This window comes from Nicotiana tomentosiformis, chromosome 6 (genome assembly GCF_000390325.3).
Source record: "Nicotiana tomentosiformis chromosome 6, ASM39032v3, whole genome shotgun sequence".
NCBI classification, from domain to species: Eukaryota; Viridiplantae; Streptophyta; class Magnoliopsida; order Solanales; family Solanaceae; genus Nicotiana; species Nicotiana tomentosiformis.
Window position 1 is genome coordinate 95,457,334 of NC_090817.1, and position 26,880 is coordinate 95,484,213.

The 26,880-nt window shown below is 38.3% G+C and overlaps 1 protein-coding gene across 2 annotated transcripts in view; it reads right to left on the reverse strand.

Moving 5' to 3' along the window:
• The window catches only part of LOC104085852 (uncharacterized), a 58,387-nt gene extending 33,690 nt beyond the window's left edge, over positions 1–24,697 (reverse strand). Inside the window, exons 1-9 of one of the 2 annotated variants that reach the window (XM_070177608.1) lie at positions 24,377–24,697; positions 23,573–23,777; positions 22,802–22,892; positions 22,564–22,709; positions 22,040–22,283; positions 21,842–21,946; positions 21,490–21,672; positions 21,120–21,324; positions 19,447–19,976 (exon numbers count right to left, since the gene is read on the reverse strand). In XM_070177608.1, the coding sequence (XP_070033709.1) occupies positions 19,492–19,976; positions 21,120–21,324; positions 21,490–21,672; positions 21,842–21,946; positions 22,040–22,283; positions 22,564–22,709; positions 22,802–22,892; positions 23,573–23,777; positions 24,377–24,596 (1,884 nt within the window). In that variant the 5' untranslated portion in view covers positions 24,597–24,697 and the 3' untranslated portion in view covers positions 19,447–19,491. Of the gene's footprint in view, positions 1–19,295; positions 19,977–21,119; positions 21,325–21,489; positions 21,673–21,841; positions 21,947–22,039; positions 22,284–22,563; positions 22,710–22,801; positions 22,893–23,572; positions 23,778–24,376 lie in introns of those variants that run through there. The other variant, XM_009589968.4, reaches the window with a different exon arrangement.
• Positions 24,698–26,880: the final 2,183 nt, after the last annotated feature.

Below are 26,880 nucleotides of genomic sequence, written 5' to 3' on the forward strand. Positions count from 1 at the left end.
ACAACACCTGTCCAGAATACAAATTAGACAGAAAAATACATAAGTAACTTTGAAGGGGACTCTGCTGGCTGCGGATCGTAGATGGGAATGCAGCTCACCTAAGTCTCCGCATTTAACCACACCTCTGCACCCGCCAGGCTGCTAGTCATATATGCACCTGCACAAAAATGTGTAGCAAGTATAGTATGAATATGTAAATCAACGTGTACCCAGTAAGTATCTCGCCTAACCCCGAAGAAGTAGTAATGAGGGGTCGACTTCAACACTTACTAGTGGTCCAATAATATCAGGTACAGTAAAGAAGTCAATGAATATGAGACAGAATAAATATATGAAACAAACAAGTATAAAATATGTAGTACAATTTTCCTCTTTACAATTTACTCAAGCTCTCAACTAGAAAGTGCCTTCCATAATCGGAGCATATATATAGATATAGTGGATTTCATCAAAGAGGTTTTCATAATCCAAATCAGGGAAAAACCCTCAGATACACTGGCTTCTTGCCAAGCGTTACACACGATTCCATGAGGATAATATAGATATAGGAAATGCCGAGGCGTACGGCCCGATCCAATATAAAAGTAAATTGTGCACAGCCGAGGGTCGAACGGCGCGAACCATATATGCATCTATTAACCTGCCGAGGCTAACGGCCCGATCCCATAAGAGTGGTAGAAGAAAATACCTCTCTCGCGAGTCATACGTGTGACGTGGTTAAATATAAATTTAAGGAATCTCCCTGCTCGCGGATCATACTTGCGGCGCGGTCAAATATAAATTTAACATTAAAATCATATATCTTTCTTGATTCTTTTCAAAATAAGGGAAATTCAGCTTGTACCTTTTTAAAGAAATTACCCCGCTCGCGAAACATACATGCGACGCGGTTACACATAGATTTCTTAAGCTATTATAGAATTACTCAATCCTTTTCGAAATTACGAAGTTCAAACGAAACCTTTTAAATCTTACGTTCTTCAATTTCAACCCCTTTCAAAACATTTAATAAGCAAACTCAATCTCGCTCCCTCTCAAGGCAGATAATAAACAAAAATCAATAACAATAGCAACAAGGCATGATGTGAGCCTAAAACTACCCGGACATAAGCATAGCTAGTAGCTACGTACGGACTCTAGTCACCTCATGCGTACGTAGCCCCCGCAAATAAAAGCACACAATAATTTAGTTCATCTATGGGATTAATTCCCTCTTACAAGGTTAGAAAGGAGACTTACCTAGCTCCGAAATTCCATAACCTGCTCCAAGGCCGCTCCGACAATTCAAACTGATACTCGTCGCTCCAGAACTAGTCAAATATGACGCAACCAAATCACAATATACTCTAATATTCATAATTAATCATTTTATAACAATTTCCAACTCCGTTCGAAAAGTTGATAAAATCACCCTCGGGCCCACATACCCGGATTTCAAAACATTTGAAGATAAACTTTACCCATAACCCCACGAACTCAAATATATAATTTATTCTCCATTTCATGCCCAAATGCGTGATCAAAATCCAAGAATATTAATTTCTAGGTTTCCTACCAAAACCCCATAATTTCTATAAATTATCATGTCTAAATCCATATATAAACCATGTATTTAACTGGCAATAGGTGGGAATCACTTACCTTGACATAGATGATGAAGATGGAGCTCCAAAAGCACCCCCAAGACCGGCTCCCATGGAGAAAATGAAGTGAAAATGGCCAAAATCCCCATTTTAAAACATCTCACTGCCCAGTCCGACTCCTTCTCCGAGAACGCGGCAACCCTTTCGCATTTGCGAAGCTCAACCAACCCAGGCCCAGAAAACCTCCTTCGCGTTCGCGAAGATTTCCGCCCTCACTGCTTCGCGTTCGCATACCCAGCCTCGCGTTCGCGTAGGACAAACATCCTCAGTCCCAGTCCTCATTTCCTCCTACGCGTTCGCGACTCCCCACTCGCGTTCGCGTAGGTTCCTCAAGTTCTTCACCGCGTTCGCATCTCAACCTTTGCGTTCGCGAAGGCCAATCTCAACAGCCCCACAATTTTCCTCTTCACGAACGCGAGACTTCTTACGCGAACGCGGGACTTCCTTCGTGTTCACGAAGAAGGATACCAGACACCAGCAACAACAGTTCCCAAGCAGCTCCAAATGATCTGAAACCACCCCGAAACACACCCGAGGCCCCCGGTACCCAGTCCAATCATACCAACCAGTCCCATAACATAACACAAACTTGCTCGAGACCTCAAATCACATCAAACAACATCGAAATCATGAATCGCACCCCAATTCAAACTTAATGAACTTTGAAACTTCAACTTCTACAATCGATGCTGAAACTTATCAAATCACGTCCGATTGTCCTCAAATTTTGTACACAAGTCACATTTGACATTACGGACCTACTCCAACTTCTGGAATCGGATTCTAACCCCGATATCAAAAAGTCCACTTCCGGTCAAACTTCTCAAAAACCTTAAAATTTTTAGCTTTAGCCAAATGACTCCAAAATGACCTACGGACCTCCGAATCCACTTATGGGTGCGCTCCCAATACCAGAATCGCCATACAGAGCTATTCCCATACTCAGAATCCCAAACAGACATTGATAACATTGAAATGCACTTCAACCAAAATTTATGAAATTCTTCCAAAATGCCAACTTCCACAATAGGCGCTGAAATGCTCCCAGGTCATCCAAAACCTGATCCAGACATACGCCCAAGTCCGAATTCATCATACGAACCTGTTGGAACCTTCAAATCCCGATTCGAGATCGTTTACTCAAAAATCCACCTTGGTCAATTCTTCCAACTTAAAGCTTCTGAAATGAGAATTTTCTTTTCAAATCAACTATGAACTCTGAAATTTCAATTCTGACCACGCGTACCAGTCATAATACCTAAAGTGAAGTTGCTCATTGCCTCAAACTATTGAACGATGCGCTAGAGCTCAAAACGACCGGTCGGGTCGTTACAAAATACCTATGGGGCTTACGCCCCGTGCCTCGGGGCTTACGCTTCGCTGAGGCATATGTAAAATGCCTCGCCTTACGCCCACACCTTTTAAAACACTGCGAATAACTATTTAAATTTAAGCAAATAATAATTTATCACTAAAAAGAGCAAGTGATCATGAAGAAATATTTATGAGAAAAATAAGGGTAATTGGCTAGTTAGGTGCACGATAACTGGCTCGGGATCCAATTCTTGAGGTAATTCACTCTATAATACGATCGATTCTTACGAATTCAATCGATTATCAAATTAAACTTGAAGCTAATATTCCTCTTTTGATTAAACACTAGTTTCAGTAATTAACCCAATTGAAGCATGGTAAACAATTGCAAGAATAAAAATGATGTTTATGATCTAAAGGGTGATTCCTCACGAATATCCCCTATTTTCTAGTTCAATCAACAATTCAAGAGGCTCCTTTGATTACCTATTTGAATCATGAAACTAAACTAGAGCATAAAATGTGCAGAAATTTAATATCAAACTTCTCTTTCTAGCTCCACAATACAAATCAAGCTCCATCAATTGATTCTAGCAAGTATCAAGAATTGAATCCCTAATCAAGTTATTGAAACACCATATCTTTCAACAACCCAAATGGAATTACTTCATAACAATGGAGTAATGTTTCTCAAATAAGCTTAAGAACAAAGAAAATATCAATTCTAAAGATTTGATACAAACTCTCGTATTGCACCGATTGTATATTGAAATCTTGATGAATTTTTGAGTCTTCTCCCTCGGTGGCTCTCCAATCTTCTCTAGGTCAAAAGATACTGAGAAGGGTGTTTTTGGTGCATTTAAGCCGAAGTCCAAAACAACCCCCGGACGAAACTACCCTTATTTAGCGGAAATGGAAAGTACTCTAAGAAATTTGGGCTACCACACCGCATGTCGCGTCGCACCATGCGGCACGCTTGTAAATATTTCCATAACATGTTACATCTTTTATTCTGGGCACAATTTGTACTGCCGCGCTGCGGCGCGGCAATGCATTTTTCTTAGAGTTATTTTGTTTCTCCATTTTTTGACATCCGGACTTGGTCTTCGACCCCCGAACGTGATCCCGACTTAATTGCTTGGGCTTGTACTCAGACTTCAAAGCAACAAATAACTCGAATTAGCTACACCATAGCTACATAACTTGAAATCACTCCTATAAGGCATAAAACATACAATAAGTGCAATACTACGGTTAAAACATGAGTTTCTAGCCTACCATCAGTTGTGTGGTTTCTAGCATAAACTACACCATTTCTAATGTTAACCCTCTTAGTATAGATAAAATGGTGTGGAACAGGACATGTAATGGACTTTTGTCTACCAAGTTTTCCTACTCCATGGTCCTTGAGCAGTTTGAGAATCTGTGCCAAAGTCCAGAGATGAACTTCAATTGGATTTGGCCAACGAAGGTACCAAACAAGATAAAATACTTCATATGGTTGCTGACCCGTGACAGACTTACTACTACCAAACACCTGCACTACAGAGGGGTCACTCTGAACCCCAGGTGTTTCTTCTGTGACAAAGAAAAAGAATCAATTGAGCATGTCATGGTCAATTGTGACAATGCCAACCTATTCTCGGACAATCTATCCCACATGAGCTTAAATAACCATAGCATCACTGTTGATATCCAATTTTTTCCTCATATTTTTAAAAATACATATAAACTTTTAAAATAGCATATTTTCATTATCATTTAGTTTACAAACCTATACAAGAATTTTTTTTTCATAATTTTCCATAATTTTTAGAGCTTTAAATTAATTTTCTTATATTTTTATTATATAAATATATAGTAATTATCCTTTAAATTATTTTGTGATGACTAAATTATCCAAAATTATTATTTGCATCCATAATACATGCTTCAAACATTCCTATTCTAGTTTTTATAATTACATTAGCATTTCTAAGCTATTTATCTAATTTTGCAATAATGGCCTATATCTGCGGTAAACTAGTCGATCAACGGTGCAGTCGACAGTTCTGTGCCTTTATCTCTCAAGTTGTCCACTTGAGGGAACCGGTCTAAAGCCTACTAGAAACCTCACTCCAATATCAATTGTGGATGCATCATGTCAAACCTAGTATGGGTTAAAACGTTGTCCACGTGATAATCCACTAAGATAAGCCTTGTCCAAAATCCGACGGGATTTCCATAATCTCAATGGACACCATCACGTTATGTGCATTGCTTGGAGAATACATGCCGATATGTTGATCATTAATGTGTAAATAGTCAGACCCGGAGGGGGAAAGAGCTAACTTTATTTGTTTTGCAGAAAATGAGGCACGAAGTTCCCAGGTTTAGCATGGTTCAAAACATCCCACCTTTGCTGCTTGATTGGTGGAACAGCCTCTCACCTAGTGACAAGAATCATGTGAAAAGGTTCCTCAGAAATTTACCTTCCTTATTGGACATTCGGCCAAATAACGCATTAATTGAGGCTGCCACTATGTTTTGGGATGAGAAAAGAGTTGTCTTCTGCTTTGGTGATATAGAAATGACCCCTCTCTTAGGGGAAATAGGAGGCTTCGCTAGGCTTCCATGGGATAGTCCGGGTTTATTAGTACCAGAAAATTGCACTCCCTGCAGTTTTTTGAAAATGATGGGTTTCAAGAAAAATGATGAATTACTCTATCTGAAGGAGTCCTACATACCATTTGAATTCCTTTATGAACGTTATGGGCATATCAAGTCATATCACCTTCACCGTGATGAACTTTCCATTACTTATTTGGGTTGGACACACTGCCGAGTCTTTGTGTTCATTGTCTGTTTCTTGGGGTTGCTGATATTTCCGATGAAAGAGGGGAGGATCCACACTCACTTAGCCATGATCACTAGGACTCTAATGGAAGGAATTGAAGGGCAAACTTACACTATCATCCCCATGATCTTGGCCGAAATGTACCGAGCTCTAGATCGATGCAAGCATGGGTACGGATATTTTGAGGGCTGTAATCTATTAATGCAGGTTTGGTTATTAGAACATTTCCAGAGAGGTGAATATTGTCAGGAACTTCTGTGACGATCATTGAATGACTACATAGTCTACCATCATCCAAAAAGAATGACATTTATCCCAGATAGGTTCGCGCAACTTGGAAATACTGTGAGCTGGGTACGTTTCTTCAGCAATTTGACTGACGAAAAGGTACATTGGATGTTTGAATGGTTCCCTAGCAGCCAATTCATCATCAGGTCAAGAGAAACCACTCATTAATGCTGATCGAGTTAAGAGGAATCTATCCTTATGCTCCAATAAGGGTAATGAGGCAAGCGGGAATAAATTAGTTTATACCTCGAGTTTCCAACATGGTCCAGTACAAAGCAGACTTTAAAGGGAACATCATTCCATTCAAGTTCGAGGCACAGCATATGCGGAATTAAAAGATCATTGTAGAGAAAGACACTATCGAGCCAGACAGGTACCATGCAGGCCATGTATACTTCTACCCATCATGGTTGGTAGATGATATAGTGGGAGATGTCAAGCCAGGGATTAATTTGAAAAATAAGGTTATAGATGACGCTGGTGAAGCACAAGTCAAGTATAGGATGCTGCGCAAGAGGGTTTTCGAGTCTGAAGCTAGACATTTGGAACAGCACAAAGTGGATATGGAAGCATTCAGCGAATGGAAAGAAATTGCCACTAAATCAACAGAAAGATTGGAATATTTGGAGCAAGGGTTAATGGAACTTGAGGGGAAGATGAGGAAGAGGTTCTCGGATTGTCAGAATACGGAAGGCAATGAGGGAGGGCATCTAGTAAGGGCTTACCTACTGTTGTACATGCACGACCTGGGGAACTTGATTGATGAATCCAAGAAGGCCAAGCACGGAGAAGGTCCCTCTGGGGCCAAGTAGATTAGGAAATGATGTTCTTTACTACTTTTTAGCTTAGTTTTAGATTTCGATTGTAATAAGGCAAATGCCATTAGTAATTTTCTTATTATTGTCGTTTTAGTATGGATCTGATCCATTTTCGCATTAATGAAATGACACAATTATTGGCATCAATTTTCTTCAAGTTTATGTGTCGCTTAGGCCTACCTCGGGCACAACGAGGTCCCCCCAAATTAGGACGCGGGTCTGTTACATGATTTTGCAAAGCATGTTCAATATTGCAAGCATTCTTTCAATACCCCTTATTGACTTGGTTACCTTTTGTTTTTCATTTCTTTTGTTTATTCCCATTCCCCAAAGGTTGGTTCGTGCATACTGGCATCATTCACATATCACACTAGATCTAGAGGTTCTTCACCTCCTCCTCCACCAAGTGATCCTAAAGGCAGAAGCAAAGGGAAAGAAAAAATGGACGATTTAAGCGATATCAGAAAGGACACTGCAGAGAACGTTGAAACCTTGGATGGTCGGAATACTCCAGCACAGAATGAATTGGTCCTACGTCTGGAATAGAAAACATTGGAGCTACAAGGGGAACTTGAGCATGTAGGAAACTTGGCAAACCTTTTCCTTACCCTAAACGTCCCTGACCTTAACCAACAAAACACAAACGCCCAAAACTCGGTACCTCCCCAAAACACACAAAATCCGCAAGATCCTCCCACACCACATCAATACGCCACACCTTCTCAGAACCACAACCCTCTATCGGTACCTACTCCTCAACAACAACAACACCTCCCAACTCAATACCCGCAAACAACCATATACCATACTCCTTAAAATGCACTACAGCCTACTTTTGACCCGCAAAACTCAACCAATGACCACTATTATGCCCAGATTCCCGGAGTCCACCAAAGCAATCCCATATATGTGGAAAATTTACCCTACACCCCATAATAGATCCTATACATACCTGAATCTGCCGAGAAGGACCTGCTCATCAAGAACATGGCGGAAGAACTCAAGAAATTTACTGGGGTAAATGCATTGAGGGTTTAAATTATGAAGATTTGTGTATTCAACCAGATGTAGAACTGTCAGAAGGTTACAAACCTCCTAAGATTGAAATGTTCGACGGGACTGGTGATCCGAAGGTGCACTTGAGAACGTATTGTGACAAGCTTGTAGGAGTTGGCAAGGATGAAAGAATCAGCATAAAGTTGTTCATGAGGAGCCTCACTGGAGATGCTCTGTCTTGGTACATCAGTCAGAACCCAAAGAAGTGGGTTAATTAGGTGAGCATGGCATCAGATTTCATGGATCGATTCAGGTTTAACACAAAAAATGCACCAGACGTTTTCTACATTCAGAATCTCAAGAAGAAGCCAACGGAAACTTTCTACGAATATGCTACTCGGTGGAGGTCTGAAGCTGCAAAAGTAAGGCCAGCACTGGTAGAAGAACAGATGAATAAGTTCTTCGTCAGAGCTCAAGACCCACAATACTATGAAAGATTGATGGTTATTGAAAACCATAAATTTTCTGACATCATCAAATTGGGAGAAAGAATAGAAGAAGGGATCAAAAGAGGAATGGTGACAAATTTTGAAGCACTCCAAGCCACAAATAAAGCCTTACAGTCAGGAGGTATCTCCAAGAAGAAAGAAGTAGGTGCAGTGATGGTGGCCCAAGGTCCAAAGTCTCCTCTTACATACCAAACACCCCCACCCACATATCAGCCTTCACCTCCCAAATACCAACAACCTGCTACCACTTACCATACCTATAACACCCAACCAGCATACTACCACTCACCACCAGCCTGCCAAAACTACCAAAAACCTAGACCAAATTTTGATCGCAGACCACCCGGACAATACACCCCAATTGCTGAACCCATAGACCAACTGTACGAAAGAATGAAGGTTGCCGGTTATATCACTCTTATTCCTGTTGTTGCAATGGAAAACTCCTCCCAGTGGATTAACCCAAATAAGATATGTGTCTATCACTCATGCATGAAAGGTCATACTATTGATGAGTGTCATACTTTGAAGGATAAGATTCAGACATTAATTGACACAAAAGTCATACAGGCAAAGAAGGCTGCACTCAATGTTCGTAATAATCCTCTCCCGGATCACAAGGGTGGAGAGGTAAACGTGATAGAGACCAATGAAGAATGGGACTCAGAGGGGTCAATTGGACTCATTCGAGAAGGGGATAATCCTGAAACATCTCCAGTCACTCTCACACCTATCATGGTACAAACTCAGGCACCAATTGAAGTTAAGATAGCTGCACCAACTCCATTTGAGGTTGAAGTAACAATGCCATTCACCGTGATGGTAGCACCTACTCCATCTTATAAGTCTAATGCTATACAATGGGATTATGTTTCAGAAACAAGAAGGAAAGGAAAGGCAAAATGGAAGAAACAGGTGCAGCGCAGCGCATGACCAGAACTGGTAGGATTTATACACCTGAGCATTTGGGAGGAACGAGCAAAAAAGTGGCATCTAAATATTCTGTCATTGAGACTGGCCCAGAAAACCTTTGGAGAAAGGTGAAGGTAAGAGAATATTCTGTGGTCGATCATCTGAACAAAATCGTTGCTCAAATATCCATTTTATCACTGCTGCAAAACTCCGAGGCACAAAGGAATGCCCTGATGAAGGTGTTGAGTGAAGCCTATGTACCCAACAACATCACCAGCGGAGAAATGACCAACATGGTAGGGCAAGTGTTGGAAGGCCATAAGATCACTTTTCATGAAGACAAGTTGTCACCAGAAGGACTAAGTCACAACATGGCACTGCATATCACAGTGCAGTTTGAGGACAAGTTCATTACCAGAGTCCTGATAGATGGGGTTCGAGTCTCAACATATGTCCACTAACTACTCTGAAAAGATTGGGTAAAGGCCTGCACGAGATACGAGCAGGAAGTATAAATGTGAAAGCATTTGATGGGTATCAAAGGGCCACAATTGGGGAGACCAATCTCAGCCTACAAATGGGCCCGACTTGGTTTGATGTTGAGTTTCAAGTGTTGGATATATCCGCCACCTAAAATCTATTGTTGGGACGACCGTGGATACATGCCGCCGGGGCTGTAGCTTATACTCTACATCAGGTCGTGAAGTTTGAGTGGAACCATCAAGAAATGATCATCCATGGGGATGGAAGTAACCCCATTTACACCAATCAGACTGTTCCGGTCATCGAGAATAGAAGGAAGTTGGGTGGAGAAACATAACATTGCATCGAGTGCGTCAATGCAATTGAGAAAGATAAATGGTGGAGCAGTAAGATAGAAAGAATATTAGCATGGACAGATTATGAACCCGGCAAGGGTCTCGGCAAGAATCTCCAGGGGATCACCAAACCGATACAGCTAAAGTGTCACGGCACAACTTTTGGTCTTGGGTATGAATACACCCGTGACGAGTATCAGAATTGGTCGCCACCATGGCGTGGTCCTTATTACCCTCTAGAGAAACCAGTACCATATTTGAGCCAGTCATTTCATCAAGCTAACATGATGTGGGGGTCCAAAAAAGATGAAGTTCTAGTTGGCATAAGGAATCTGTTTCTGGATGATAAAGACATGGACTGTAGTGCGATAGTTGAGGAGGAGGAGGAGGAGGAGGAAGAGGAAGGCCTTATTATACAGACAATGGAGAAGTGAGTTGTTCTCAAGAATTGAACTGCTGCACCATCAAGGACCCGTCGAGTTCCTGGGTAGCCTGGCAATTAGCATCATTTATTTTGAAAGCAATTTTATGAGCATCTAAGACATTTTCAGTATTTTGTTTTAAGCATATTTTGTTTTGAAATAATTGCTCGAGTCATCGAGTCATGCTTGTTTGACGTTTTCAAGATTTATCTAATGCATTGTTATTTTTAGTATTTATTATTATTCTTTACATTTTTCTCTACAGCATTATCATTACCTATCACGATGAACCTACGACTGTGACATATAATGAGACAACGCAACATAAGGATAATGATTCAGAGGATCTGAAAGAGGATATAATACCCGGGGAAATTGTCAGAGAAGTGGAAAACTTTGAAAACAAGCCTAAGTCCAATTTGGATGAGACTGAAATCGTTAATTTGGGAGACTCCGAAACAGTCAAGGAAACTCGTATAAATATTCACCTATTGCCGTTAGAGAAGGAAGAATAGATCCAGTTCTTGAAGGAGTATGAGGATTATTTTGCATGGTCCTATGATGATATGACCGGTTTGAGCATGTCCATAGTGTCTCATAAACTACCTATCAACCCTATGTGTCCGCCTGTAAAGCAAAAGCTCAGAAAGTTCAAACCAGATATGAGTCTGAAAATAAAGGAGGAAGTCACCATGTAGATCAAAGCCAAGGTTCTCAGAGTAGTTGAATATCCGACATGGTTGGCTAACATTGTGCCGGTTCCAAAGAAAGATGGGAAGGTCAGAGTGTATGTCGACTATCAGGATTTAAACAGAGCAAGTCCCAAAGATGATTTCCTTTTGCCCAATTTACATATACTGATTGACAACTGTGCCAAGCATGAACTTTAATCCTTTGTGGATTGCTTCGTGGGATATCATCAGATATGGATGAATGAAGAGGATGCCGAAAAAACAGCCTTTATTACACCATGGGGAGTATATTGTTATAAGATGATGTCGTTTGGCCTAAAGAATGCTGGAGCTACCTATATGAGGGCCATGACAACCATTTTTCACGACATGATACACAAGGAGACATAGGTTTACGTAGATTATGTCATCATCAAATCCAAGAGAAGCACACATCATATAGCAGATTTGAGGAAATTCTTTGATCGACTTCGAAGGTACAACCTGAAACTGAATCCCGCAAAATGTGCCTTCGGAGTCCCTGCTGGAAAACTGTTAGGGTTCATCGTCAGCCACCGAGGAATTGAGCTAAACCCATCAAAGGTCAAGGCTATCCAAGATTTTCCACCTTCGAAGAACAAGAAAGATGTGATGAGTTTCTTAGAGCGTCTCAATTGCATCAGCCATTTCATAGCACAATCAATTGTGATCTGTGAATCGATTTTTAAAATGTTGAAGAAAGACGCTGCAATAAGTTGGACTGAAGAGTGCCAGAAAGCCTTTGACAAGATCAAGGAATATTTATCCAAACCACATGTTCTGGTCCTACCGGAACCTGGGAGACCTCTGTTACTCTATTTATATGTACTAGATGGGGCTTTCGGCTGTGTCTTGGGACAACACGATGAGACGGGAAGAAAGGAGCAGGCCATATACTATCTGAGTAAGAAGTTCACACCCTACGAAGCATGGTATTCTTTGCTGGAACGCACCTGTTACACTTTGACATAGATAGCTCAAAAGTTGAGGCACTACTTTTGTGCCTACACTACATATCTCATATCAAGGATGGATCCGCAAAAATACATCTTCCAGAAACCCATGCCTACAGGGAAGTTAGAAAAATGGAAGATACTACTGAGTGAGTTCAACATCATCTATGTAACTCAGAATGCGGTCAAAGGGCAAGTATTGGTGGATCAAAGGAGTAGGTATTGGAGCAGTTTTAGTGTCAGAAACTGGGGCAGAATTTTGAGGAGGACCCTCAAAATTCTGAAGCAAGTCCAGCCAACTTCGTCATACACAGAACAGTCAAAGAATTGTTTTTAAAACTGGGGCAGAATTTTGAGGAGGACCCTCAAAATTCTAAAACAAGGAGGTTGCAATGTCTTTAAAATATGTCACAGTCATGGGTTCATCTAACTTACTTGATATTGCATTCTACTATATTTTAAAATAACTACATTCATCAAATGCACGCATTTCTTTCGAAAAAAAAACTTTATTTCTATAAACTGCTAGATGTTACCTAGGGTGACTCAAACAGGATCTCAAGAAAGGAGCATAGGCAAAGCAGAAGACAAAAGCGCGAACCAACCTTCCCCTACAAAACTCACAACTTTTCTTTGGATGCAGGCAGAGTAATACAATAATATCTGCAGACGCATTAGGTCACTACCTTCAAGATAGTAGATTATCTACCCCAAGCATCTCCAGCTAAGAAATACTCTACTATCACTCATCATTTTCTTTGCATGAGGCTAAGTCGTGCCTCCTAACCGCATAAGGCTAAGCATTTCCTTTCTTTGCAAGAGACTAAGCATTGTCTCCTAATTGCATGAGACTAAGAACTATCTCCTAATTGCATGAGACTAAGCACTGTCTCTAATTTTGCATGAGGCTAAGCCCTGCCTCCTCAACTGCATAAGGCTAAGAACTGCCTTTCTTTGCATGAGGCTAAGCCCTGCCTCCTCAACTGCATAAGGCTAAGCATTGCCTTTCTTTGCATGAAACTAAGCATTGCCTCCTATTTGCATGAGGCTAAGCATTTCCTCCTTAACTGCATAAGGCTAAGCACTGTCTTTCTTTGCATGAGACTAAGCATTGTCTCCTATTTGCATGAGGCTAAGCCCAACCTCCTTAATTGCATAAGGCTAAGCACTACCTTTCCTGCACAAGGCTAAGCATTGCCTTCTTTGCATGAGACTAAGAATTGTCTCCTATTTTGCATGAGGCTAAGCCCTGCCTACCCTTTTTTGCATAAGGCTAAGCATGGCCTTTTCCTCAAGACTGAATGCTTTCTTCATTACGCCATCTAAAACCTGGCATTATCCTCTACTCACCCAGGGCTAAGCGCTGCCCTTATCTCACACGAGACTAAGCCTTGTCTTGTCTCGTCCTCGCACATGACTAAGCATCCTATATTTGCATTTCATAGGCTGAAATATCGCCATTTTGTCCTAAGATGTCATAGTCCGAAGGCATCATCCTCATAGCCGGGAGACATAATTCCATGGCCTGAGGATCTCTTAAGATTGCACATCATTATTTAAAGGCATCATAGTCCAGAGGCACCATCCTCAAGGTTCGAGGACACCATTTCATGGCCTGCAAGTCCCTTGTCATACGCTTCATGGCCCAGGACATCATGGTCTAAGAACATCATCCTCCTCCTCCAATGACAATCTTCATGGTTCAAAGGGAATTTGCATCATGTTTAAACTTTCGCAATAATTCATATATATATATATATATATATATATATTCGCACGCACCATGTTTTAAGTTTTGTAGGTAATCCAGGAGGTAACCGTTCTACAAACAGGAGCAATCTTCGCTCTGGTTTCCGTTCACAGCATTCACATCCTTCGATTGCTTCAAACGTAACAGACTACCAGTAATTGACTACCTTTTACTCTACGACCGTTCGAACATTTACCTCATACACTCGTAACATCCAAAATTCGTACATGACCCCATCTAAAATTGTCCGTTACTTACAACAATATCCTACCCGAAAGAACCTTTTCGAAACATGCGACCATTCTTATCACAACTTCATCGGTTTAGTTTATCGTTGGATCCAGAACTACACACGGTCGGATTCCCGCAATACCAGAGATATGTAGGCAACTCAGAAACCAAGGTTCGGCTCCATTTTTTCAAATCACCCCATTCAGTCAAAATCGGTCATCATTTCTTTACCCCGCAACTCTTTCATCATTCCCAAGTAAAGAGAGGCAGCTGTTGATACCTAATATTTCCCTCATATTTTTAAAAATACATATATACTTTCAAAATAGAATATTTGCATCATCATTTAGTTTACAAACCTATACAAGCATTTTTCCATAATATTTAGAGCTTTAAATTAGTTTTCTTATATTTTTATTATATAAATATCTAGTAATTATACTTTAAATTATTTTGTGATGAATTAATTACCAAAATTATTATTTGTATCCATAATACATGTGTTAAAATATTTCTATTATATTTTTTATAATTTCATTAGCATTTTTAAGTTATTTATCTAATTTTGCAATAATAGCCTATATTCTATAAATAATTGTGTTTATTGTGTTATTTAGGCTGAAGTATCATTTTTATATTTTTATAATATTGAGTTATTATTTTAAGTCATTTTATTGCACAAGTAGCATTTTATTATCTATTATTTATTTTATAAATTATTTTTAAAATAATTATTGTGTATTTAATAGCTTGCCCAAAACAGGCCAATTTTCGGACCTAAAACTACCCAAACCTCAGCCCAATTACCCCAAGCCCAACAAAAATAACCTACTAACCCCAACCCGGTCGGTACCCGCTTTACACAACCTGCCCCAACTTTCTTTTAATCCTGGTCGTTGATATCTCAAGATCAACGGCCCACAATTAAACCCTCCCTTTAACTAACCTAACTCCTAACCCTAACCCCCATTCACCCTTTGCCCACCGCCTCTGTATCCTCCCATCTCCCTTCTCCCTCCTTCAGAAACCCTAGCCGCCTCCCCCATCTTCTCTAAATCCGAGTAAATCATGGACTCCCTCTATGATTTACTTACCTTTTATGTGTTACCTCGTTATTGTCTGCAAGATTGTGATGTTATATGGTACTTTCCCCAATTTTGGCAAGTACCAGTACCCAAACAGGATTCCACTGCCTTCAATCTATGTGATTTAGACGATATTTCGTCTATATGCACTCTATATGGTCCGATTCAGCGAGATCTTCAACTATCTATGCTTCCTTTCGAACTAGGGTTTGAATGTTTCCCTCGTTCCTTACTGATTCTTGACTGATATTTTTCCTTTTCCGTGTTTGACTATTCTTTTCCTTATTTCTGTTTAATCTGCCATGTTTCCCTATTTTCTACTTTATTTTGCCCTAAATCTGACTCTAAATTATTTTTGGTATGATCTTTTACTTATTCTCTTTTTAATCTTCTATATTCCTTTATTTTTAGTATTATTTGCGTGATAATTGCTATTCCCTGTTGATTTACTGAACCCCTTTGTTTCACGCCCTAAAAATCGATTCTAATTTATTCTAGTATATCTTTCCTTATTTGTGTTTGAATAATTTATTTTCCATGTTTATTTGGCTAATTTCTACACTATATAAACCCCTCTCATGAAAACCCTTAAGGAGAGATTTCTGAACCCTAATTCCGGCTACTGTTTTTTATTACTCTCTCACTGATTCACTGTTACCCTAAAACATTCTGAAATTATTGAATAACCTCCTCTGGTGCAAGCACTGCTCGGAGCTCATTTTCAAGGCTCTTGCGAACTCTGAAAGCATCGGGGATTTTGGGTTTTTGCTATTACACTCTGCACTCTTTTAATTCTGCTACTGGTTAGTGTTTAAACCCTCATAATGTTTGCTTTCTTCCCTTCTTTCTGCACATGTATCTAAAATTTGGTTCAACTATGATGGTGTTCAACTTGATGTCATTCTGTGTTAATTGACGTATGCGAGTAGTGTACTATTCATGTCATGACTCACTATGATTTGCACTCTGCAATTCCTTATCTCCTAAGACTAGTTATGCACCGTGTAAGATCTTTACATGTTAATTTTAAACTTCAATATTGTGGTTGTATATTGTTTCTACCTATTGTATTTAGATAATGCCCTAACTTTTACTTGAATGAACTTTTACTAAGTCTTGTGTATGTTGGAGTGCTTTTTGTAATACTGCCCAAAAATCTGTTTTAAACTTGTGTCTTGCTACCCTGATTTTCTAAAGGCAAACATTCTATTTCAACTGACTAGGAGCTTGCTCCTAGGTTAACATGTTTTTTCAGTATGCCTTGGTTCACTTGCTACTTTATCCTTTTTGTGATAATCAATATATGTATACCTCCATTATGTCCAAGTATTGATATGGCATTAGGTTAGACTTGACTTAATTTAGGCCCTTAAATGTCAACTAGTGCAATCTAGGTATGTTTGCAAACTTCTTTTCCTTTTCCTATGATGTTTGTCTATGTGATGATTTGCTACTGAACTTTGCTGAATTTTGCTGGTCTACCTGACCAGTTTTATTGTATGATCACTCTGGGAATTTCTGTCCATGCGATATTTGGTGTTATGGTTCATTGAAAGTGGTCTAAATGCCCCTATGGACTTGTGATTGTGTGGTTCTTTGTTGAAGGTCTAAGTCTGATATGCCAGAAGTTTTGAAGGCCCAGTAAGGCTAAGTATTTAGTTATTCTATTTGGGCCTGCTATAGGCCTGTCTATTGCCATGTAATATTACTACTTTATTATTAATTTGGGTCTACAATAATAATCTTTGTATAAACGATTGGGGTGTTAGTAAAAGGGGATGGGGTAGATTCTAATATTAATGTATGATGGATAGAAAGCATGTCTATAGGATTGAATGATGCTTTGCCTTATGTTGTTCATTCTCTATGTACACCGTAGAAAGTATGCCATTAGGGAAACACACACACTTGCACTACTTGTTTATTAGTAACGCGAGAACTCAAATGTCTCAATATCTTTGTAGCTATATGTTGATTAGAGAACCTGCCCGTAGAAAATATTGTTGAATTTCCTGTTAATTCGCATTACTAGAGATCGTGCCTATAGGACTCTAATCATATCATTTGTTATAGTATTGCATATTTCACCTAGAGAAATCTGCCTATAAGGTCTAACAATAAAACCAGACTCCTCAATTGTTAATCGTTAGAAATCTTGCTTATAGGACGCCACTGCTCGCTTTAATAACTGGTAAGGACGCCTTTTAAACATTGTTCATCACTCACTTAGGCCATTATCAAGTGTATGAGTAATTCTTAATTTCCACTCCCTCTCTAACATAACTCACCTAGGCGCAACAATTATAGGGCTAGTAATTGAGGAATTTGCCTTCTCAATAACTAGTGTGTAATAACCTATGCAATCCTGTCTATGAATCTCGTTGGTTCCTGAATCTGCTTGCGTGCCTTGATGCCTGTCACCTAGAAATCATGCCTATAGGGAGTTAAGTTCCTTAATTCTGAATTGCCTAACATGAAAAACCTGTTTCGCGTGCATTTGTTGTTTAAGTGTGGAGGCAAACTTGAGCCTTAAATTGCCATATTTGAAGTCCAATGTATTTTTGTATGTCGCTTAGTTTTAACATTTCTGAGCAGCCTAAGTGAGGTCTAGAACCACCCAAAATAGAGGTCCAATACCTCCTGGACCATAGGTATGGGACGGGTAGTGCACGCATCAGGTACGACTTATAATTGAATTAGTGTGCTTTAGGTAACAACTTTAACATAGTAATTGGGTAGCAGGAGATGATAGTCTGTGTCCGCTGAATAATATGAGTAACACCCCATCTTGAGGGAGTTACGAAATATTATTTATGTTGCACGAGGTGATCCTTTAGGCTAAAAAACTTAGGACCCCCCCCCCCCCCCCTCCTCTTTATATGTTGTTATTAGTTCTAAATAGTTGTATCCCAATGTTCGCACTAAGATCTGTATTAATCATGTTGTAATAAAGTTCTGTAACTTCTGAACTCCCTTTGTTTATTTGATCACCTAGCTTAATCATAATCCACATAATCTTAAGTTCGGCCGGGACCTACAGTTGTGGACCTCGAGGAGTGCCTAACTTCTTCTCTTTGAGGTAACTTAAGCCCTTACCCGATCTTTGGTGGCGTTAACTAGTCAAACAGAGTTATTTGCATAATAGGTGCCCTAACGCACCTTGAAAAATTGTTAGGTGGCGACTCTTCTCCTTTAGCACTCTATCTCCCATTCTAAAAAGGAGTTTTCACAACGTCGAATCCCGCTTTTTGCGAAGAAGAAAAAAAACGGGGCGCGACAATCACCACCATCCTGAATAAGCAAAACAACTCGGGATGCACCACAAAAACAATCCACAACAAAAACTCCAGCTCTCTCCTAAAATGGGGTGAGTTGATCCCATTCTGCTTATGGGAGATTTGGCTCATTAGAAACAACAATTGTGTCAATGGGAAAAGAGAGCCAGTTTCCTGTAAGAATGCCATAGTTAGAGCTGTTAAATTCATTCATGTGGTTGGTGAATGCACTAACATCCCTACCAATGTCTTACATATCAAGTGGCATCCTCCCAAGAGAGGCCACTATAAACTCAACACAGACGGGGCAACCCTTCAAAATGAATTTATAGGTGGATTAGGAGTAATCCGAAACGGCAATTGGGATTGGGTGATGGGATTCTTGGGGAAAATAAATTACACCAACACTCTACACTCTGAACTGACAGCTCTAATGCAGGGACTAAGAATGGCAGTCTCAAACAACTTCATGCCATTGAAGGTTAACATAGACTCAATTGAGGTAATACAGAATATCAATAAAGGCAATCTAATTTATGAGACTATTGTATGTGAATGCAGGTAACTCCTAACAACACTGGGGCATCCTCAAGTAAATCACAACTACAGAGAAGCCAATAAGGTGGCGGATAACCGCCAAGGAAGCAAGCAAGATGAATGAAACAACAACAAACTTTTTGGTAGTTCCTCCTATGTTTGCCAATGAAGCAATATGGGCAAACATCCTAGAAACTATTTTTGAAAAAAAAACAAGGGGTTGTAATATTTATAATGTAGCGATAGACTACACTTTTTTTGTGGAGGTTGATACCTCTCCAAATGCTTCTGTTGAAACAAACAGCCAAGTAGCTAGTTAATATATATATCTTGTTGATTAAAAAAAAACTCTTAAGTTACAATTGAACCCCAAGTAAAAGACCAGAGAAGGAGATTAGTTCTTCACAGGCTCAGTTGTGAGACCAAATCCAAAGGGAAACAGAGGATCATAATGTGGATCACCAACATTCATGGGAAGCTGGTCAACTGACTTGAACCAAGTGCGTGCAAGTTTGCCTGTGAATCCATAGTCACCAAACAAGACATCAGCAACCCCTTGGCCTTCACTTCCCGGAAGCCATGCAGCCACGAGGGCCTCTATATTTGCAAGATACGGCTCAATCACAACTGGACGCCCGGACATGACAACTACCACACATTTCACGAACCCGCAGATGTTATTGATAGTACTCGGACCAGGTTCAGCTATAGTAAGTTTTGCACTATCTCCAAACATCTCCGCGTAGGGCGTCTCGCCCACGACAACAATGGCATACGAGAAGTGATTGGCCTTTACAAAGTTTGCATCTGGATTGTCCCGGTAGACGACTTGCGTAGATGGATGGACTGTGTTTTTCACAGCAGATAAGATTGTAGTTCCTGTATTTGTCCAAATATGTGAGAGCTTGTTCAGTAATCACCAAGCATAATCTCAAAAATAAAAACCAAATGATGCATTATTCCTTACATGCAACTTTATAAACATGAGAGGGGAAGGGTTTAGATCATTCTTCAAACAGTGCATAAGCAGCAACTCTTCTTGAAGCCAAAAATATTTGGTCTAAAGTTTGTAGAAGGGGCCAGGCAGTATTCAAGTCCCGCCAAGACTGAAGTTATCAAAACCTTTTTAATTCACCTTCCCAGTTTACTCCATCCCAATTTACATTATACCCCAAGGAAAAAGTTTGACAAGTCTAAGAATAAAATAAAAGATGAGACCATGTAATTATACTCTTGGGGGTCCTTTGGTTCGAAAACAAATTATACATGGATTATAGTACTGGGATTAATAATGCAGATATTAGTATTACATGACTTTCATAGGCTTCAAGAAAAAAGAAAAGGACACTTTTGTCCTTTTGATGCGTTATCCATGTATAAGTTACACAAGGATTAGTTATTCCCCGTTGATAGTGGTATAAAGCTATACCAAAATTGGTGTATAACTTTAGTCTTTATACAAGGAATAACTTTACATGAATAGAGAAGTAAACCAAACATTATAACTATTACAACTCCTTTATACCATGATTATCTCTTGCCATCAAACTAAACGACCCCTTGATGTCACCTTTAGAGAAAGTACCACAGTCTCACCCATTCTTAACCAATATTTTCAAACATTCTTTAACTAATTCATCTAAAATAACTGGTGCTAAGGTTCTTTTTGAATCTCTGCTCTAATCAAACAGTCATTAAGTCATAGTTGTTCTTTCATCAAGTTGGATGAAGCCACGTGTATGTGTCTAGCAGAGTGTTAAGGTGTCAAAATCAGTTGAATTTTGATGTGCACTGCTCAAAGCGCACAGAAGACGTTGAATTTTATTTGTACTGAATAATAATGTCAGAGCGACAACAAATAGAAATCTGTAACGAACACCTCTAGAGGTTGCAAAGCAGGAATCTCAATAGTTCAAAATAACTGCTAACCAAAGTGCTATGTTGGACAAGATTTTGATTCACATCGGCTCATATACAATGGGCAGAGTCAAGAGAAAGAACTGTGGGGAATCAGAAAGATACCTGTGGTAAGATCATTGCCTCCAATTCCCTGCCACCCTATAGTCCAGCCTCCGCACTGGTAACCCAAATTGTCAGCGTGACTGCCAGCAACAAGTATCTTTGCCACTTTTTTGGGAAGGGGAAGTAGTGGCTGGCTAGTAACTTTTCCATTCTTCAAAAGTACAAGTGATTTCCTCACTGCTTCTCTTGCTAATTCTCTGTGTTCCTACAGAAAGAATTTAAGTTGAAAGAAAAGGAACAAAATCAAGAAAGAACCAGGTGAAGAGAATTCGCATTACACCAGAAAGAAAACTTATGATTTTGACGGAAGTTGTCTCGCACCCCCTTGGGGGAAGCTTGTCATGATAATTTTTGTGAATGGGGAAATTACCTGGCTTCCTAATTGGTTCGCTAAGCTGAGATCAGCCAGTGGGTTCTCAAAGAGACCCATGACAAATTTAACCCTTAATATCCTCTTAACTGCATCGTCAATCCTGCTCATGGGAATGATATTGTTCCTTACTTGGAAAGCAAGATCATCAAGGAATTCAGTCAAGTTCTCCTGACCCATAATCTGAGACAATCAATTACTAAATACATTAGGAAAGTAAAAAGTGATTACAACTTGAGTTGACTAATGATGATCTAATTGTGTCAGTTTGACAAGAACAATTTAGAGGGAAAACAATGAGTAATTACATATTCTATAACAGGCAATTTTGTTATTAATCTTTTAGACTGACCATATCAATTCCAGCAAGAACTCCAGCCTGAATAGAGTAAGAGTAATTCGCACGGGGTGGATCAGTGATCTTGTCTATAGCCTCCCAATCTGAAATGACAAATCCCTGAAATAAAGGCCAGCAGAAAATATGATGATCAGCAATTTCCCCACTATGTTCCAATCAATTGAACTCTTAGAAGAGAGCCAGCTCTTTTACCCTAAACTTGAGCTTTCCCTTGAGAAAGCCAGTGATTAGACCACGGTTAGCATGCATCTTCATGCCATTCCAGCTTGAGTAAGATACCATTATTGTCGAAACTCCCTTCACAATGGAATCAATGTAGGCAGGCATGTGGATATTAATTAGCCCATTCACATTGATAACAGTGTTATTCTCATCAATGCCCTTGACAGTGCCACCGTCGCCCACAAAGTGCTTAGCACAGGCTGCTACTTTAGTCCTTGAGCACATTAAGATACACAATCATGTCATTGGAGAGCGTATACCAAATAGACGTAACGGCTAAATATGGTTGAGGATGTGTAATGAAATGAAGGTTACAGCTAGATGGAAGTTAAATCACAATTCTTTGCAGTCAAATGAAGTTACAGTTTTCTTCAATTGGCCCTACCAATTTCCTTTAGACAAGAATATTTAATTTTAGTCTTAGCTGGACATGCCAATGAGTTCACCAAACAGAGTCAAAAAGGACAAGGATGTGAAAGACAAGAAGTTCTTACTTTCCTGCGACAAAAGGAACACCTTTACGGGAGTTAGCTGGAATATCTCCTTGTAAACCAGGAATGATCTCAGTCATTGCTCGAACAATTTTATGGTCTTCACTGTAGCTTTCGTAGCACCGACCCCATCTTGGATCTCTACATACCTATAATATCAAGCAAAGACAAACTCATATTTATAATGGAAGCAATCAAATAAAGACAATATATGGATTACATATGATGTTATGGTACTCACTGCGATGCATGGTGCAAAAGTATAAGGGATTCCTGTGGCTCTGACTTCAAGGGCAGTCGCAGCCCCAATCCGCTTCACAAGCTGCGGGTCTCTATTGCGAAGTTGATATAATTTCAAGTATCAGTAAATGAGATGAAAGAACTTCAAGAGCCAATTGTAAAATAACCAACTAATTAATCAACTCTCTTCTACATGTAAGGAACAGGTCAACAAAATATATCTTCAAATTTCCCTTATTTGACTATGATCTTACCAAATTTTGTGCAAACAACATTTAAGGCACAATAAGTTTTTAGCCAGAATTTTGAAGACACGCTTCCCTCTCACACCAATCGGTAAAAAGAAATAGGGCAGGAAGTCTCAGCATCACCCCAGTTTGTGTAAGAAAAATTGATCAAAGGTTCAAATACACAAATTTCCAACACAAGATGTAAATTCAACTTCTCCACAAGAGTAATCTAGTCATTATTAGGGTCAATTACTCAACCTCTCGAAATGACTCCTGCTGAGAGATATTCTAGGAAATTTCCTAAATTAACATGTCAGCCATCTCTCAACCCCTCCTCCCACGTTCACGCAATGTGGCTTGAAGAATCCCCCGGCATATAAGATCAATTTTTCAAGCCTATTGGGTCCAAAAGTTGAAGCATGGACTATATATCACAAACACTAACCATGTGCATTACTTCTAATTTCACATTCATTATAAACATTTACAAGCAGAATGCCGCTCAATAAGTTGCAAATAATTGTTACTACCATTTCCTTTACCTTGTGACTCCAAGGCCAACATTGTGTGGAAAAATTGTGGCTTTGTAGACATTGTTGTGCCCATGGACTGCATCAATTCCATAGATCATGGGAATACCAAGGCGTGTTGAAAGGGAACCCTTCTGAATCTCATTAACCATCTTCACCCAGTCTGCAGCAGTAGCCTTAGGCGCTGGTGCACTTCCTCCACCACTCAGTACACTCCCTGCCACAATACAAATTATTCACACTTCATCAAAACCAGAAAAAGGTAGCCTTTCATTCAACCACCTTTACAATATTTCGGAATGTATCATGGCTCTATCTATTCATTAAAAAAAAAAAAAAGAGTTATGCATCTCGGGTGAACAAATAGGCGTGGGGAAGAGTGAGAAGAGGGTGCTACGAGCCCTCTCTCGACGAAGGCCAATCCATAATTTTAAGCCTGTGAATGCAGAGAAGTACCACTTCACCCTCTATTTTACTACTCTTTTGTAGCAATTGATGCCTGTCTACACACACACACAGAGGCTGATGGGCATGTTTAGTGGGTTCAACTAAACCCAACACGGAACATAGATATATGCGCGAAAAAGCACCAAAATTTCAATAAATATTAAATATTGAACTTATAACTTATAAGTACTAATGAGTTAAGTGCTAAGAAACTTAAAGATTGAACTATAATCTTGGATTCGCCTCTGACACACATACAAACACATTTATACATAAAAAAATCTCCAAACATATATTTTTAAAATTTTAGTAAAATGATGTCACCATAATGGTAATGTAAAACCTCAAGATTTTTGTTAAAAAGCTTACCAATGAAGTATTTCTTCATGATCTCAGGTGCAGCAACATGTCTTTCAATCTGGGTCATCTGACCAATTTTCTCTTCAAGACTCATTCTGTTCATCAAGTCCCTTATTCTAACATTCAATGGCTGTTTTGGGTCCTTGTACTTCATGTACACTGCTTCAGTAACACCAGCACACAAGAACAAAAGCAGAAAACTCATCATTGTTGCTGCAAATTTCCCCATTGTTAATCTCCCTTGGTGAGCTTTCTGTTAATGTGAAGAGCTCAAAATGAGTAGCTTTAACAGTACGTCAAAAAGAAAAATAAGAAAGGAATAATCTACTCCCTCTCTTGTACGAGGAAGTATTTTATTATGGGAGGGCTAAATAGTACTCACAAGTGTATTTTTTTATAGTTATTTGAACACATATTAAAATTCATCTTTTAATATTAATTAAAATTAATCATATTAATATTATTTTATTTCTTAAAAATATAACAAATACTTGTAGGCTTTTGTTCTGAGGCGACAACTTTATAAAAAAAATATTAATTACTTCTTAATATCTAAAAATCAAATATTATGGACCACAAGAAATATATCCAAAAATTAATTAAAGTGGTCTAAAGGGAGTAAGTTTTTTACTAGTAACAGTCTTCAAATTATTTTAATTTTAAAAACTACTTCTCTTCATTTTAAAAGAGTTGAGAGGTTAGGACTTGGGAGTAGGAGAATATGTTGATTTTATGCTTAAAGTAAAATTTACATAATTAAAATTAGATATAAGTACTACTATAAATTTATTTTTATCATTAAATTATTTCATAAATTAAATAAATAAGATACGATAAAAAAATTATTTGATTCCTCAAATAATATTGTATAAATAGAGCTAAAAAGTCATATCTAAATATACTATACTACCAATCTAGTGCACTTTATCTCAATACGATGATAAAAGGATACTTTCTTAATATTAATATTATAAATTATAAATGATCATAAAGTCCCATTTTCTCGAAGTTTGATTATGTTCGTCATTCGACGGACTCATCATACTACAATTACTTTTAGAAGGAGCTAATTTATTGCAAGTTTGCAACTCGTTCATTTATCTATTTTAGGTACTATAGTCTATACAAACCGGTAGAATCCATAGTATAGTTTCATTATCACTTCGTCAAACGGTCAAATATATCTCTATATTTTCAAAAATGGTCTAACAATACACATCCTTATATTACTGAGTTATTTATACCCTTACAGTCATATTTTGGGTTCAAATATACACCTCATTTAAACGGAGAGACACGTGTCAACGTCCTGTTAGTCAATTTTAAATATCTTCTAATTAATTAAAAAGACTCATTAATCATACCCGAAAAAAGAAATTTAATTTTTTGTAAAAACTGGAAAAAACTGAAAATATTTTTATTAAAAACTGAAAAAAACGAAAATATATTTTTTTTTTCAATTTTTACAAAAAAACTGCTTTAGAAAAAACTGGAAAATATTTTCTAAAACAATATTTTTTTAAAAACTGAAAAATTAATTTTCTAAGGCAATTTTTTTGTAAAAAATAAAAGTTATTTTACTAAAAACTAAAAAAAAATGAAAATATTTTTTTTTCCAGTTTTTACAAAAAAACTGCTTTAAAAAAAGCTGACAAATATTTTCTAAAATAATATTTTTGTAAAAACTGAAAAAAAAAAAAACTAAAAAGCAGTGTTTTTTGTAAAAACTGAAAAAATAATTTATTTATTTTTCAGTTTTTTTCAGTTTTTAAATGCTTTAGAAAAAAATCAGTTTTTTTTTCCAGTTTTTACAAAAATATTATTTTAAAAAATATTTTTCAGTTTGTTTAAAGCAGTTTTTTGTAAAAACTAGAAAGAAAAAAAATATTTTCGTTTTTTTCAGTTTCTAGTAAAAATGTTTTTTTAGCTTTTTTCAGTTTTTACAAACAAAAATTATTTTTCGGATATGGATAATGAGTCTTTTTAATTAATTAGGAAATATTTAGAATTGACTAACAGGACGATGACACGTGTCGCTCCGTTTAAATGAGAGGTATATTTGAACCCAAAGTATGACGGTAGGGGTATAAATAACTTAATAGTATAACGAGGGGTATTCTTAGACCATTTTCAAAAATATAGGAGTATATTTGGTCATTTGCCGTTATCAATTTTAAATATATAAATTTTAATATTTAAAATAAAAAATACTATACTAATATTCAAATCCGCATTAAACGTAAGGAATATTTTGAATTTTGTATTACGAAACCGTAAAGACTAAAAAAGGTGTAGTAAAGCAGAACAAGGAACAGATCTGAGTGTGGTTAATTGACACATATACAGCTTTTATCAAAATGGAGCCCACCGCCCCCACGGAATTTCTCTTTTCCCCAGGTAGGGGCGGTGGGGTGGAACTGAATGAGGTTTTTGTTTTGTTGCTGGGTCAGGCTACAATTGGAAAAAGTTTCAAATTTGTACCCGTTTATATTTGTCTTCTGTTTACTTTTCGT